This window comes from Trichomycterus rosablanca, chromosome 4 (genome assembly GCF_030014385.1).
Source record: "Trichomycterus rosablanca isolate fTriRos1 chromosome 4, fTriRos1.hap1, whole genome shotgun sequence".
NCBI lineage: Eukaryota > Metazoa > Chordata > Actinopteri > Siluriformes > Trichomycteridae > Trichomycterus > Trichomycterus rosablanca.
Genome location: NC_085991.1, coordinates 32,751,809 through 32,767,829, shown reverse-complemented (window position 1 = coordinate 32,767,829; position 16,021 = coordinate 32,751,809). Strand labels below are relative to the sequence as shown.

The following is a 16,021-nucleotide window of genomic DNA, read 5'->3' as shown; positions in this document are numbered from 1 at the left end:
AACTGATAAACCTTGTGTGTAATGAGTAACTACCGTTACTGTCATAAATGTAACCAAAGTGTAAAACATGACGTTAAAATTCTAATAAACAAACAAACAAACTTCATGTGAAATTCATTTCATCTCATGTTCTCTCAATTTACAAAAACATGCCAATAGGTAGATATGCTACTGTATATTTTTACACGTAATGTTCATGTGAGTTTTCTCCAGGTATTTAGGTTTTCTTTTCAGCTAACAAAAACATGCCAGTAAGTAGATAAGCTACTTTAAACCAGTCCCAGCTTTGTGTAAGTTTGCATAAGTGAGTGAGTGGATGTGTGATGCCATGCAGTATAACTGGCACCATCTCCACCATCTCCAGGGTGCATACTGTAATGAACATAGTGATTCTGAAATTGGCTCCAGGCCTACAGTGACTAGGATATGACTAGCTTGAATACAGTGATTACTGAAGATGAATGAAAACATTAATAAATTAATCAATGAATACGTTAATCAATGTTGTGTTTTACAAGTACAAGTGACTGAATGTAACACAAGGCATAACATTAACAGAATAGCTTTATTAAACCATTTTCCTGAAGGAGCAACACTAAGCCAAATAATGAAGTCAAAAAAGAAAAACAAAAACAATTTTAGAACTTTACATTGTAAAATGTAAATATATCCTTCCTAACAAATGTACTCTCTAACTGAACATATTATGGTTTCATTAAATTAACTCTTTTAACAACAAACAGTGATAACAATTAGAACCAGAACTATGGCATGTATTCAGAAACTGAAATTGTCCACCAGATGTTTTGAATTCCATGGTCCAGCGTGGTTGGCCAAAAACTGTTGGTTCACCATAGTCTTGGCCTTTTGATACAGGTGGGCAGCCATCTTAAAAAAATAAATAAATAAATAAAGTAAATAACATATCCAAACACTTATAAATTACTGTGACATCTTCATTAATCACTTTCTGAAAACAGTTTAGCTTAGTCACAAGTTACACAAAGCCTGCAATAGGCAAATACTAATGACACTTAAGACCATTCGTTTTCAGTCTGGCTCTCAAGGTTTCCTAAGTAAATCTAGATTTTTGCCTCCTGTCAGTTCCCAACACATCTCACTTGATTTACATTTTTATTCATGGCACTTGGCAGACACTTTTATCCAAAGCAGCTTAAAGTTGAGGGTTAAGGGCCTTGCTGAAGGGCCCACCAGTGGCAGTGGTGGAGCTTAAACTAATACTAGTAACTTCATATACTAGTCCAGTACCTTAACCAATGAGCCACACTGTCCCTGTGTTGTAAGCAGATAAAGCAAAACCCATAGGGGGAGCCCTAAGAACTGTTAATAAAGTTTAACCCAGTAAATAAATACCTTAGCTTTGCGGTAGGTTGTAAAAGACAAAAGCTCTTGTTGACCAAAAAGCATGGCCACTGTTCTGAAACTGAAGTACAGAGATCTTTTACACAGTCTACTGGAAAACCCAGGCCCGCTTACAAAAGGAGACCTAAAAAAAGAAATGATAAAATAAATTATTTTTCATAAATGTTCTAATTTTACTTTGTATTATGGGTGATTAAATGTGATTGGTAAAAATGTCAATTCAATCCATTTAGAATTAACCCAACACGATAAAAACTGCAAAAAGTCAAGATGTCTGAAAACTTTCCGAAACAACAGCTAAACTTACCCACTGATGGCATGGCCAGTTGTGCTATCCAGAACTTCAATGCTGGAGTCTCCCAGAGACCAGTTTACACTAAGGTCTTTGCAGTGCTCTGAGATCATAGCTGGTCCCACATTCCCTCCATTCTGGAAGAAGATGTTTGTTTGTTGGTATGGAGGAATCAGGATGTCTTTTAAATCAGTCCCCAGGCGCTTATTGATGGTATCTGAGACTATTTCTGCATAGTGGCTTGAGTCACCTAGACATGAAAAGAAAACTGGTAAAAAAGCAAAACCATTCAGTGATCATAAAAACCTGTTGTTGAAATATGATGGTGGACAAATTACTAGCTAGTTCTGTGTCTGGCAGACAAGTAACTTAAGAAACTGCAGAACAAGATAAATGTTTTTGTCCCTTCAATTATCTTTTTAAAATGGCAATAAACCTGCTTTTTATTGCCTTATAATCACTGTTTTGGTTTAAATGCATTTTAAATGCATACAGTATGTTAAGTTCATTTATTTTACAGCACAACTGAGATAATGAGCAGGTAGTGTAATTTCTGGGCAGCAATAAAGAGTGTGATCGAAATAAGCACTGTCACAAATGCGGTTACACCTTGTGCTCCTCCCCAACCGCAGATATCAACGTCAACAAGTGATCACTTGGGTAAATGAAAAATAGCCAGGGTTTATAAAAATCTGTGTTTCATTTATACTAGAGCAATTTACTATGTAACAATTTATTTAATTGTTCATTTAGTTTTCACATCTTACCAAGTATGGTACTAGTGATGTACAATGGCTTGATGAAGTGACTTAGCAGTGCCCCCTGTACTCCAGTGACAGTCCAGCGGGAGAGTTTTGCACTGTCGGACATGCAGCAGACACGGGCGCCCCAGACACTAGGAGGCAGGAAGGCAGCTGGGATCAGAGAGCCTTTAGAATGGCACTGCAGCTTTAGCGATGGGTAGCCACTGCTCTGAGACTTCCTTTCAAATTAATTCAATTCATTAGTGATCAACATTAATAACAATAAAATGCAAAATCTTACAACTTAAATAGGAGACAAAGGTCTTTATAAGGTAGGTTATAACTGCACTGGATGAATGGAACACTATTGTTCAAAACATATTCCTTCCACTGGTGCTATGGGTCCTGAGGACATGGGTATGAACCTCACTTGTGGTCATGGTCTGTGCAAACATTTTTTTATTTTGAGTTTTCCAAGAGTACCCCTGCTTTTTCCCACCATCCAAAATCATGTAAAAGGTTAATTGTTTGCTCTAAATGCACTTAGGTGTAATTGAGTGAGTCAATATGAGTGTGTGATGCCCTGAAATGGGTTGGTGACCTGTCCTGCGCTGTAACAAGTATTTTTCAGTAGCACAAGGCCCACCACAACCTCAATCAAGCACAAAGTGAAAATTAATCAAAACAATTGTTCAACTTGGTTAATTATGATGACTATGAGGCACTATGAGAAAGAAACCACTCCTGTCAGAATAGAAATGTTCATTCATATTGCTCAAATACTCATTCAACAAACCTAATATTGATTTGCATGCATTAACTGTATTATTATATTTTCCATTTAATTTCTCAAATCTGTATGAGAAATTCTGCAATCTCCTGGATTCATTCTAACAATACTACCTATGAGATCTGGGGTTTAAATCACAGTGGGACTACACAGATAGTTTACTGTGCAAGGTTTGGCTAGCTAATTTATAGATTTGAATAAATGCTGACATTATTGCTATGATCTCTGTAAAGCACACAACTGGACAGAAACAATTTGTAACTTACTTACATTAGTATAAACTGTGCTGCTCCTTTGGGGGTCTGATTGGTGTACAGGTGCAGGTAGATCTTTGGTTTAATCTGAAGCAGCTGCTCTGTGGGACAGCTTTGAAATATTGAGCGTTCTCTAAGCTCTGGCTGGGAACTGTAAAACAGCATTAGCTGCTTATACAGGTACCTGATGAGCACAAATATGAATATACATTTTAAACAACATTAGTGTTCTTGTTAGAGATGTGTAGCAGATATGTGGGGGGAAATCATAAACATAAAGAAAAGAGACAAAATATTTTCAGTATTAAAAAATGGAAAACATCTGTCACATCGTTGGGAAGATGTGGTATCATAAAAGCAATAGAAAAATAAATAGAGTTACATTGTTGTACATTTGTGATTTACTTTGTAAAGCTGCCTTGTAACTCTGTTAGAGAATCTTGACCAATTAAAATAATGCACTGCTAAAGAATTTATAAGCTACACTCATCTAAAATGACCAAAGAAAAAGTCTTAATTTAATAACATATTAATGGATAAAATTGATGTGAAAGAAAAAGCTTTCCATTAATTAAAAGTTAATTAAAATGCAGTAAACTATTAAATTGTGCAGCAATTCTAGTCCCAGACACCCTAAGAAATTAAAATGATTACTTCCCCTACCTTTTAAGAGCTCTGCGTGCAATCACGATGCCATGGCAGTCATGAACAAGTGAGCCTGTAAAACAGTGCCAACCGCTGTAGCAACTCTGCCCTGTGCCCAGCGCCACCACTTCATACTGCTCACAGCACTGCCCTCCAGTGTCAATCACCTCTGGTACACACAGGTTATTTAAAGTATGCTCAATACAAAGTATTCTCTGTCCTATGCACAAATGTTTTTATGCACACACCTCTTTCCAGTATGAACGCAGCAAGGCAGCTTTTAGTACTGTAGTACTCTGGGCATTCTTTCAGCAGTTTGTTGAAACGTTCGCTACACAGGGCCGCCACACGATTCTTGTGCCAATCTGTAAAACTCACTGAAATCAGAAAGAAAATCCGTTTAATTGGCGATGTTATAAGAAAATGCTTACTTGTCTGGTTACACTGTCACATATAAGACAAAAATGAAAATATTTAGAATACTTGCTGTATTTTATTGCACATAAACAATAAAATTACATTAACCTGTTGGTTAAATATGTGAAAACGTCAAAAAGAATGTGTAGTAACTGTGGATAGAGAATCATTTGAAAAATACTGGACAATACTTGGACATAAAAATCAGACAACACATTCAGCCTACCTCCAGTCCTCTTTCCTCTCTTCGGAGAGCCCTCAGTTGTGCAACTTTGCCCCAGTAGAGTGCCTTCCCCTTCAGAAATGCTGCCCAGGCTCTTGAGCGAAAGACATTCTTCTGTGCCATCACTATCCTCCTCTACTGAAGGTGAAGGCTCCAGCATAAGGCTTTTTGGAGTCTGCAACCCAGGTGGGCTGGGCTCCTCTGAAGCACCTGGAACCAGGTGGTCAGGGGTTTTGGATCTAAAGTCTTCAGCCAAGTAGGAAGACTGCCCATCATATCCAGCAAGAGGAACCCCCAGGCCTGCCCTGTTAACAGCAAAGGAAGGATCTCGTTCTGGAGCAAAGCGGATCGTAAGAGAAGCGGCCAGTCGTGGAAGACGTTTCCCTTCTCCTCGATTATTTGATTCCATTATGGTAATCCTGCAGGGTTATACTAGAGAATTTGAAGACAAAAGTCTAGATTCAGGATTTCTAAAATCAGCTACCACAAAACATGAACTGTGGTACAAATGTTTATCCACCACTGAAATCAGTATAACTGCCCTAAACTGTATTACAGCTTGGATAAACCCATTAATACATGGTATACTATATACACTCTATATGGCTTAAAGTTTGTGGATACCTAAATCTCAAACATATAATTACAAAACATGGATGTGGTCCTTTTTGCTGCTATAACAGCCTCTATTCTTGAAACATGAATGTGGAGATTTGCTTCCATCAAGAGCTTGTGTCTATTGTGCTGTTGCACATGCCTCTTCTGCTTTACTGAGCATTAAAATGGCACTTATATAGCCAACAGTAGCATTTTCCTTACATTTACATTTTAAATTTACATTTTTGGCATTTAGCAGACACTCTTACCCAGAGCGACTTACAGAAGTGGCTGAATAGTAAACATAACCTTACTCTAGTTTAAGTAAACAACAGACCAAATCTGCTAAAACCTGTAAGAACCAAAGTTTTTTTTTGTTGTTTTTTGAAAGAAAAGAGTGTTAGTAAGTAAGTACAAGTCAGCTTAAGTGCTTAGTAAAAAGGTGGGTTTTTAATCGTTTTTTTAAAGACAGCAAAAGACTCAGATGTTCCGACAGACAGAGGACGCTCATTCCACCACTTGGGAGCCAGTACATCTACCAAACCCAGATTTGTTGGTTAAAAGTCCAGGTGGCAAAATATGAGTCATTACTTCAAGTGCCTTGTTTTCATCGCAAGTCCAATAGCAGTGTTCTTTATACCAATTCAGCCTATGCTTGTCCTTGAACATGGTAATCATTAGCTTGGGAGGCGGTTTAAAACAAAGTCTAAAGTATTTAAACAAAAACTTACAAGAATAAATAATACAAATGTGTACATATTTGAATATACATATGTAATATTTATAGTGATCTTTGATTAAAAATTTGATTTAGACCTTGTTTTAAATAAAAGTGTTTTTATTGGTTTAACACATCTTTACACATTATAATTTTGCTATTAATTTGCTATTATTTTATTAGAATAAAAATAGTAGTCTTGTAGTGTTGCATTTTGTAGTGTAAATAAACTCATATTTTTAATTATAACCCAAAAAGTGTGTAAGAAACATATCTAAAGTTAGTTTGGCATCAGCACATAGAAGGAATGAATGAGATTTGAAAGAACATGTATTTATCTGCATAAATGCACTGTTGACGTTACGAATGTGTTTATTCCGTTAGTTTTACGAGTCCCTAAATCGTTAGCAGTGGTAGCTTCACCAGCTAGCTTAAGTTTTTCTTTAAATAAGTTATTGAGTTTGACATAAAATTGTATTTGTAGTATGTTGACCGTTTTAATTTTCCTATAAAATTGTAAACTGAGTAAGTATTTTGTGTTATTTCTACGAGCATGGCGGGCTGGAATGCTGAATGTCAAACAAATGTCGAATATTTCCAGTCGAAGGACCAATTCTTTAAAACTAGCCCCACAACAAACCATTAGAATTTCAGTATTTCCACTGTATGCGGTTGTATGAGGCAGAAGAGGTAGTTTCTGTAAAACCTGTGGTTTCAATGTTTCTTTTAATACCATATGAAAAGAATAAAAACGATAGTAAATACCGTTACTAAATTTTAAACTGGACGCAAATACAAAAAATAACAGCCAACGCAATGACTGCCACACAAAACAGTACATTTAATTAAACACATTACGCTATTTACTTACTGTTTTTCGTTATTAACTGTTTACCTTATTCTATTTTTTTTTTCAACTTAAAAATGGACAGTCTCACCTGACGCCAATTATAAAAAAAAAAAATCTAATTAAGAAAAGGCACCTTGTGGCCCTGGAGTCGATTCGAAAGAGTCGATTCTTCAACTCCTGTAATAAGAAGTTTAGAATCTGCTTCAAATCTAAGGAATCGAGTCCACACAGTAAATCATTTAACATGAACAATTAAACTATAAACAAATATACCACAGTAATGCAATACAGTTATCAATAATAATAATAAAAAAACAGTTTCAACAATAATACCGAACTGGTCACTTTAAAACTGTTTTACGGTTGTTTTGTTAACAGCAGGGGATTTCACTTGTCATTGTAACAATAGTTCACACAAAAAACGTCTTAAATAAAAAGAAAAAAGTTTAATAGATGTTCTTGCGGCCTGCAATTCTTTCTATACATTTTAGCACGTGTTCGACCAATAAGACCAACTTTTGTCTACTGTTGTCTAAGCTGACAAAGAACTAAACTGGCATGCCTAAAGTGATGATACATGTGTTATATAGATAATGAACAAAGCACTGAAAGTACAGTCGGTTTCTTTCACTTGTGTTGGCCATGAGAATGCAGACTTGCTGTGTGAAATTGACGAATCAAAACCAGTGTTGAATCAGTGTTCAAACTGTCTGGAATCGGATCGCTGTTTGTCCGAACAATCTCGTCTGAAGTTTGTCATTGGTTAAAAATGCCTGTCAATCAACTATTGGGTGGGTGCAGAGCCGTAGATAGAGAGAGTTGCGACACTCCTTGATCTCGCCGCCACGCGGTCACGTGGTTCATGTAACCCTCCGATAGTTCCAAACAAACCCGGCGCTGTCATGTTCTCATATGGGACAGGCAGCAGTAAATGAAATATTAAACAGTAAATAATAAACATTTGTACAATTTCTGGGTATTTTCACCTGCCTTTACATTTACTGCATCTGCTTTAATGTCAATTTGGTATATGAAGTGGAAGATTGATGTTTATAATGACTTAATAGGTCGTTCTTGTTAACACACAGTACATTATATTAGCATACATTACATAATGCGATATCATTAAGTAGTTTAAACAGTTTTTTATGTTTTGTTTTTTACATAAACTAATCTCCCTTCACTTTCCTGAGGATTCATAATAATAATCATTTTGGTTAAACACTAAGCCATGTGGCTGGATTCATAAGGTTTACCTGCACTAAATGAACAGGTTCATAAACACACTACCGCACCTTTAACATTATAGTGCATGTACATGACATAGCATTCATTCATCTATTTCATGAGTAAGTAATAATTTATTTCTACATGTAATACATGAATTAATTCATAATTAATATGCACTAGTTCATTTTGTCTAATGTATGTGGTGGACAAGGTACACAAACCATGTAGCTGAGTTGAAGTAGAGATATCCAAGGTAAAATATTACTCCAGTAAAAGTAGTAGTAAAAGTAAAAATACCTCCACTAAAGTACTAAACTAAATTTACCTTCAAATGTACTTAAGTATGAAAGTAAAAGTATAATGATTTATTATGGCTCTGATGTTTTATTATCATTTCTGTAACAAGACTCTTGATTAATCAACTTTTAATTAATCAATTTTAGGTGAAAAGACTCGTGTCAATAATTTAGCTTAGCTGACTAAGCTAAATTCAGTTATATCTATTAATTAAGATAAACATGTAACATTTAGTGCTGAGCAAATGCTAAACAATAACAGTATTAAGTATATTAATGACATTAAATTCATTATTTTTTTTAAAACAAAGCAACAAACAGCTAAAAATGCTTGATAAGTAGTGGAAATGAATGAGGCTCTATGGGTTGTTTGGAACTATACAGAGCTCCACAACCCGGAAGCTGCACAGAAAATATGTCCCGCCCCCTTTCCAACGGTTCCCTATGGGAGTGTCGCCACTCTGTTCTCTCTACCGCTCTGGGTGGGTGGTGTTAGCAAAACTTCCGTCTGTGCCTGAAGGTAGTGGCGCCAAATTCAGATGTGTAGTTCAGGGTTGGCGGGAGATGAGTCGTTGCTGCTGGTGTTGTTCTGTTCACTCTCTGTCACATTAAATTAGTTAGTGATTTTATAAAGCATTAATTGTACACATTTACCGGATCACCAGACATGGAGGAGTTCAGTGTTTATGCAGTATTTGGACCGGATGCGCCTCCCCAACAGATTGTAAAGTAAGTCGGTTTATTGTTGTGATACCAAATACCTCCATTAGCACATTTTTCTTCTGTTATATAGTGCGTGACTTGTTTAAACATATTCAGATATACTGTAGATTTAATGCGTTATGCCTACTCTATCGAAAAGATTCCTAAATAGTTTGTAAAAAGCTGTTACAGATGCACAAAGTAAATGGAAATAAGCAGTTACAAAAATATTGTATGTCGGTACAGTTTACTGTTAACATAATGAGCAGCACCATTTGGATTTGTTGATATATATATATATATATTTAGCTAAAATGGAATTGTGATTGCTAAACAGTTACAAAACTTAATTTACAATTAAAATATATTAAAGAAAATAAGAATGGGGGTTATAGTTGTCTAATTTTAATCCTGTGTGATTTTATTATTTGTCAGAACACTCACAGAAAAAAATGCAATTTTAATAATAATAAAAGAAGGTAATGCATACTGAGAATTTATATATTTTATATCTTATGAGCAGCAGATGTAAGATGTTTTTAAAAAGCTTTTTATTATGATTTTGTTTTTTGCATTGATGTCAATTTTATTATAGCTAATACAGGTATTAGTATCAACTTAATCCACAGACACTTTATGCTAATTGTAGTGATGTCATAATTGAACACATAGTATTATGTTTATTGGTATATTTGTTTATTGTTGCAAAATGAGTGTTGTTAACTGACTCGACCTTTATACAGAGAACATGTTTGATTGTTGTCAGGATGTTTGTATAAGATTTGTACTGTTATATGCTGATACTTAAATATTGGAATAAAAATTGGATCAGGACATCCCTGGTTAACTTGTGTGATAGCGGTCATGCATGACCCTAATTTGACCCTAATCGTCAAAGCACCCTCACAGCTGTTACATCTTGCATTCCTTGCTTGTAAGAGGTCAGCTTGGATACAATCAAAATGTATTTGGTATTAGCTTGTGTTAAGCTTTGATATGTTTTGTAATGAAAACAACAAAAGTGATATGAGGACATCTATAGTTTATTTCTTATAGTTTTTAAAGTGATGACACCATAAAGGGCTTTATATTTTACTTAAGGCTTTTCAAAATGATAATCTTGTCTATATGATGCTATGTATTAAACGGACAATGCAATTTTTAAGTATTTTGGGTGTTTTCAGATTAAAATGTTAATTTTTCATTGAAAAATCTTGAATGTTTTAAACATAAATTTAGTGTTTGTGGTTGCTTTCTGATCAGCAAAACTGAAAATCGTGGCTCATGGCGTGTATCATTTTACCTTTTTGATTTTAATAATTTTTTAATGATTCAGGACTTTGTGTGTGTTTAATATTTTGTACATGACTTAAACCAGAACACAAAGCTGTAATGGCCATGTTGTTTGCCGCATCTGTCACTCAGCTTAGTAACTGTAGGGATGTAATGATCAGATTAGCACCTGTATCAGCCAATACATAGAGCTCTGATATTGAGACTTTTATAATAGGTCCAGATGACTGGGGTGAATTGTCTTTGAAACAATAAGTGGTGCTCACATAATGAGTACCACCCAACGGTGATTCACAGAGAGACAAGCCACATACCACCATCCGGTTGATGGCCAGCCAAGACTCATTGACACAAAAGCTTTGGTGTCAAGTAGCGACCTACAGAAGGGCAACTGTGACTCAGATAGCAGATAATAATATAATAATAAAAGATACCAGATACCACAGGACTCATTCAGATGTTTTGTGGAGTCCATGTCTCAATAAGTCAGAGCTGTTTTGACAGCAAATTAGGTGGATGGTGCTAATGTTTTGACTTATTCTTCTACTTGTTTTTTTGTTATGTTGGACTAATGTTTATTTTTTTATTCTTTCATACAGTCTTTGTGAACCTTGGAACAAATCTGAGTTAAAGCCAGGCATCCAGCAGATTGTGCTCTTCACCAGAGGAAGATGGGAAGAGTGCACTAGTGTTTCAGTTGAACTCAGTGATAAAAGAGACACCCTAATTACTCTGGGCAAATTAACTCCCTTTAACAAGTAAGATGACCTATTTAAACATGCATTATCATCAGTGATGTGTGGTTTCGTTGTATTTTAACGTGTTATGTTATTTCCTTCTTAGGTGTGTCTCATGGGAGCTAGGGGAAGATGGTGAATGGTCTGACGGGGCAGTGTTAACTGTCCACCTTGAGGGGGTATGTGCTGTCTGGAATTTTCTGTCTGGATTGGTATATAAAATCTTTAAACTATATGTTTTAAAATGTTACCTGTATCCTGGTTTCTCCTAGGTTAAGAGAAGGATGCTTAACCCAGCACTTACCGTTGCACAAAATGAATATACCCCAGAGGTGAGGTTTTTACTTTATGCACTATTTATTTGACTGTAATCAAGTACGAATCTGTCCATAGTTACAAAGTATTTGTCTCTTTTTATTTAATAAGTGCAACACCACAGCGGTGGTACCACAAAAAGGACCTGGCAAAAGGAAGCGTGCACAGACTCAGGATGAGGAAAAGGACTCTAGAGAACAAGAAAATATTTGCCCAAATTCTTCAGAAAAGGTAACGCCACAGCGGCGAGGCAAGAGCAGCCGCACAGGACAAACACGCCTGTTCCAGCAAAAAGAAGAGCAGAGCAGCATCCGGACCCCACCAAATCAGAGAGCAAAGGGAAAGCAGACCAAAACCCCCACACAGACTGGTGAGTGTTGGGTATCTGTTTAACAATGACCAGCTGTTGGTCTCAGAGTTCTGGGACTATTCCATCGCTCCATTACTTAATTTTAACATATAAAAAGTTAGTTTTTAAAGATGATTCTTGAAGACAATTAATAAATATAGCAGTGAATCAGTGGTCTAAGGAGGAATTGACTGTTTCACCAGCAGTTGTGGCTCTTTTTTTTTTTTTTTTATAAACAAAATGTCTCTTGTCACTTCTACATCTGCTTAGACAGTGGCTCTGCTTTTATAGGGTGAATGCTGATTCTAACAAAACCACTGCCAGATCATGTGATAAAGGATTTACCAGATTGTATGCTTATCCTGATCATGCATCCTTTGTAGCCCCAGGTGATGGCCCATCAGGCCGGTGGGGTCAAACCCTGTGTCCAATTGACCCTCAGACAGCCATACTTATTGGAGGACAAGGTAACAGGATGCACTTCTGCAAGGATCCTATTTGGAAACTGTGTACAGGTGAGTTTTAACAAGATACGGTGAGCTTTGAGTCATGATCAGATTTTCCTATTTCCAGCCCACAATGGTCCAGCACAGTTTAGTGTTACCCTGCTCAAACATACCTGATCCAGCAGAGCGGATTATTAGTAGGTGTGTTAGAGTGCAATAATGACTAATCTGTGCTAAATTCTGGACCCTTAGGATTGGAATTGGGAAAGCTTTGCATATAGAGGTTCAGTCGTACTAATTTAGAGTTCTTGTGTGATGTCTTTTTGTGTAGTTGTGTGCCAGTGTGGCAACATGAATCGAACATTTACTGCTTATCTTGGGTGTTTTGAGTTCTCCCCTCCTGACTGTTCTTGTATTTTTATCTTCAGAGGATCTATCCTGGGTCCCTGCTGAAACTCTGGCAGAGGGCCCAACACCAGAGACTCGGATGGGCCACACAGCAACCTATGACCCTGAATCAAAGCGAATCTTTGTGTTTGGTGGCTCCAAGCATAAGAAATGGTTTAATGATGTTCATATTCTGGACACACAAAGCTGGCGCTGGACCATGGTGGAGGTTATTATATTTCTGTTATTATTATTGTTATCATTGCTTATCTCTGCAGATAATCCAGGATGTTTGTTGTTCTTACAGAACTAAAAAAAAATAATAATAATATTTATTGCCCTTATTTTCTCAGGCTCAAGGTAAAGTTCCTCCCCTGGCTTATCACAGCTGCACTCTGTTCCGAGGAGAACTTTTTGTGTTTGGGGGTGTGTTTCCTAAACCACATCCAGAGCCTGATGGCTGCAGTGACTCCCTCTATATTTTTAATCCTGATATGGCTATCTGGTATCAGCCCATTGTCAATGGTGACAAGCCTGCTCCACGTTCTGGGTAAGTGTGTGCTGGTGAAAGGGTAAAGCAATGCAGAAGTTATAGAGGCTAAATCTGTGTAGAGATAAAGTGAAATTAAATATTGCCCACAGAGTAGAATGATACTTGAAGCATAATTTATTATGTTGGTAATAAACTGTTGGATTTTTGACTTGTTTTTCTCTTCTTCTCCAGGCATTCTGCATGTGTGATGCAGGGGAAGATCTTTATTTTTGGAGGCTGGGACACTCCTGTCTGCTTTAATGACATGTTCATGCTGGATTTATGTAAGAATTATTTATACAAATAGATTTTGTTGGTTCTATTAGACCAAATACAGAACCATTTCTTTCCCTAAAAATCAACAATCCACACACCCACCTATAGGGCAATTCAGTGTCTCCAATTAACCTGGCTGCAAGTTTTTGGACTGTGGGAGTAATCCGGAGCTCCCGGAGGAAACCTACGCGGACACAGGGAGAACATGCAAACTCGGCACAGAAAGGACCCGGACCGCCCCGCCTAGGGATTGAACCCAGGACCTTCTTGCTGTGAGGTGACAGTGCTACCCACCGTGCCACCATGCCACCCGAGTCACGCTTCTCTTCATTAATTGGCATCTACCTGCCAGCAGAGTTTGTAATTGCAACAGTAGTGAGAAATCCCTTTGGTCTGTCCACTTTCAGACATAGCCAATCATGTCTGTTGAGGTGCCTGGTTGGCCAATAGCAGAGCTAAAATTCAAACTTGATAGATTTATGTCTAAGCAGTTGTGGGCTAGTGTGTTAAATCGCTGCACCACCTGAGTGATCTGATAAACCTCTTTTTTCCAAAGCTTTATGAACTGTTTTTGAATGTCAGATCTAGAGCTTTGAGGCAATATTTGCTATTGGATCGGGGTCTCCATTCTTTACCATTCAGTTAATAAAATTTTCATATAACGAACACTTTTTATTTCCTCTTTATTAACTTGAATGTTAAACATATTTGGGTTTTTTGGGGGGTTTTTTGTGTTTTTTTTAGGTCTGATGGAGTTTTCACCTGTAAGGACAAGTGGGTCACCCCCCTCACCAAGGAGGTACTTCTTAGTATAATGAAATAATGTACAGATACTTGTTTAATTTTAGTACAGCCCTGTAGTGGTCCTGAGTGTTAATGTTTAAGCTTTGCTGACACACACATTTCTCGTTTTCTGAATTTGACCTTTATTACAGCTGGCATGGCTGTGCTGTCCTTTCTGATTCACGTTTCCTTATTCATGGAGGCTACAATGGAAATGATGCACTGGGTGACACCTTTATTTTTAATACAGGTAAGCATTGTGCTCTATCTACTGTCATTGTTTAGTCAGTATCCAAATGCCATTAGTCGCTACAGTGCTATGTCTATTTTATATCTTAAGAATTTTAAAGGTGTAGATAACATGTTTGTTTTTTTAACTACTTTTATAGCAGTTAAGTCACTGTCTTGTGTGTACTTCATTCCCTTTAATCATGTTTTTAATAGACACCAGCTGCTGGACATCTTTGGCATGCAGTCAGTTAACCTCACAGCCAAGAGCTGGACATTCCATCATTACCATGGCAACAGCATGCATAAAGGTACCTTACACATCCTACAAATGTACAGATAAATCATTTTATTTTACACTGTAAACTATAAGCCTTCATTTAACACCAAACTGGTTTAGATGTGCTTTTTCTCATCTTTTATTGCTTTTACAGGATTTGACTGATGAGAAAGACGACGTTTCTGAGGCTTTACCTCAAACCTTGCTTGTGTTTGGAGGAGGAGACAACGAAGGCAGCTTCTTCTCTGACTTGATCACTGTGCCAGTAACTGAGCTGTGTGAATGAGTTTGGATGAAAAGGGAATTAAGAGCATTAGCAGCAGTTCTGTGTTCATTTTGTTGCAAAACCTTTGAATGTTTAGCTTTTGTTCTAGAAGCTTTTTTGTTTGTTAAATTAAGGTGGAAATCACTGAAGCTTGAGTGGAATTAAAAGGTATCTGTTTAGTGTTTTAAAGGTAGTTTTAAAGTGAAAGGTTTAGTTTAAGTAAATGTCGTTTTGTACAGTGAAACCTTTATCTGTTCTGGTTTAATGAAATATCAGTGCAAATCAGAACACAACTGTAACATTGAGTCATATAAAAAGTTTTAATTGTGTAAATAATCATTAAAATGTTTATTAAAAGAAATTCCTTATTTTTTATGTAGATTTTTGTAGCATTAGTTTAGGAAAGGCCTATTCCTGTTTTAGTGTAACAATGTCCTGTGCACAAAGCAGTGTTGCAAAATGCCTTACAAATTATGGTGTGAAAGAAAGTCTTGTAAAGCCCAACCTTAACCCTTGCCAACCTTTTGATTTAATTAAAAAGCTGACTATAAACTGGTCTTAACAGTGAACAAAAGTACCTTTTATTTAAAAGGTTTCCTTATACCAATCAAGCATTGTCTGAATGCAACAGCCAATCTGAACAGTTGTTTACCACATGCACTCCTTCATGGGTGAAACTCAAACTGGCTTCTTATATATGACAGAGTTCATTGTTTTTCAGTGGCTTTCTGGTCAACAGATCTGAATCTAATAGAGTATTTTTGTGATGTGGTTGAACATGGGATTCAAAGCATGAAGCTGTAGCTGTAAAATCTGCAGCAAATACATAGTGCAATTGCAAAAATAAGTCTCCTACCTCTGAGTGTGTTACAGTTCCCAACCCTTTCAATATGGGTAGCTCAGTGGGTAGCATTGTCGCCTCACAGCAAAAAGGCCCCAGGTGGAGTGGCCCCGGGTTGGATTCCTAGGTGGAGCGGCCCTGGTCCATTC

At 36.8% G+C, this 16,021-nt stretch overlaps 2 protein-coding genes across 7 annotated transcripts; one reads left to right on the top strand and one right to left on the bottom strand.

The window, feature by feature from the left end:
* Window positions 1–546: 546 nt before the first annotated feature.
* adad2 (adenosine deaminase domain containing 2) lies at window positions 547–7,066 on the bottom strand. 6 transcript variants are annotated; one of them, XM_062993221.1, is made up of 9 exons: window positions 7,046–7,066; window positions 4,751–5,179; window positions 4,356–4,484; window positions 4,126–4,276; window positions 3,479–3,646; window positions 2,443–2,657; window positions 1,691–1,943; window positions 1,375–1,507; window positions 547–888 (listed from the first exon to the last, which is right to left on the bottom strand). In XM_062993221.1, the coding sequence occupies exons 2-9, from the start codon at window positions 5,154–5,156 to the stop codon at window positions 778–780; spliced, it is 1,566 nt and encodes a 521-aa protein (XP_062849291.1). In that variant the 5' UTR covers window positions 5,157–5,179; window positions 7,046–7,066; the 3' UTR covers window positions 547–777. The 6 variants fall into 6 exon arrangements, with proteins under 6 accessions (XP_062849291.1, XP_062849288.1, XP_062849287.1 ...); XM_062993218.1 differs by lacking the exon at window positions 7,046–7,066 and adding an exon at window positions 7,001–7,044; XM_062993217.1 differs by lacking the exon at window positions 7,046–7,066 and adding an exon at window positions 6,934–6,999.
* Window positions 7,067–8,888: 1,822 nt separating this feature from the next.
* krcp (kelch repeat-containing protein) lies at window positions 8,889–15,392 on the top strand. Its single transcript, XM_062993216.1, has 13 exons — window positions 8,889–9,167; window positions 11,033–11,191; window positions 11,277–11,349; window positions 11,443–11,502; window positions 11,597–11,855; window positions 12,218–12,349; window positions 12,709–12,896; window positions 13,021–13,217; window positions 13,392–13,483; window positions 14,220–14,274; window positions 14,411–14,508; window positions 14,703–14,797; window positions 14,921–15,392. The coding sequence occupies exons 1-13, from the start codon at window positions 9,106–9,108 to the stop codon at window positions 15,050–15,052; spliced, it is 1,602 nt and encodes a 533-aa protein (XP_062849286.1). The 5' UTR covers window positions 8,889–9,105; the 3' UTR covers window positions 15,053–15,392.
* Window positions 15,393–16,021: the final 629 nt, after the last annotated feature.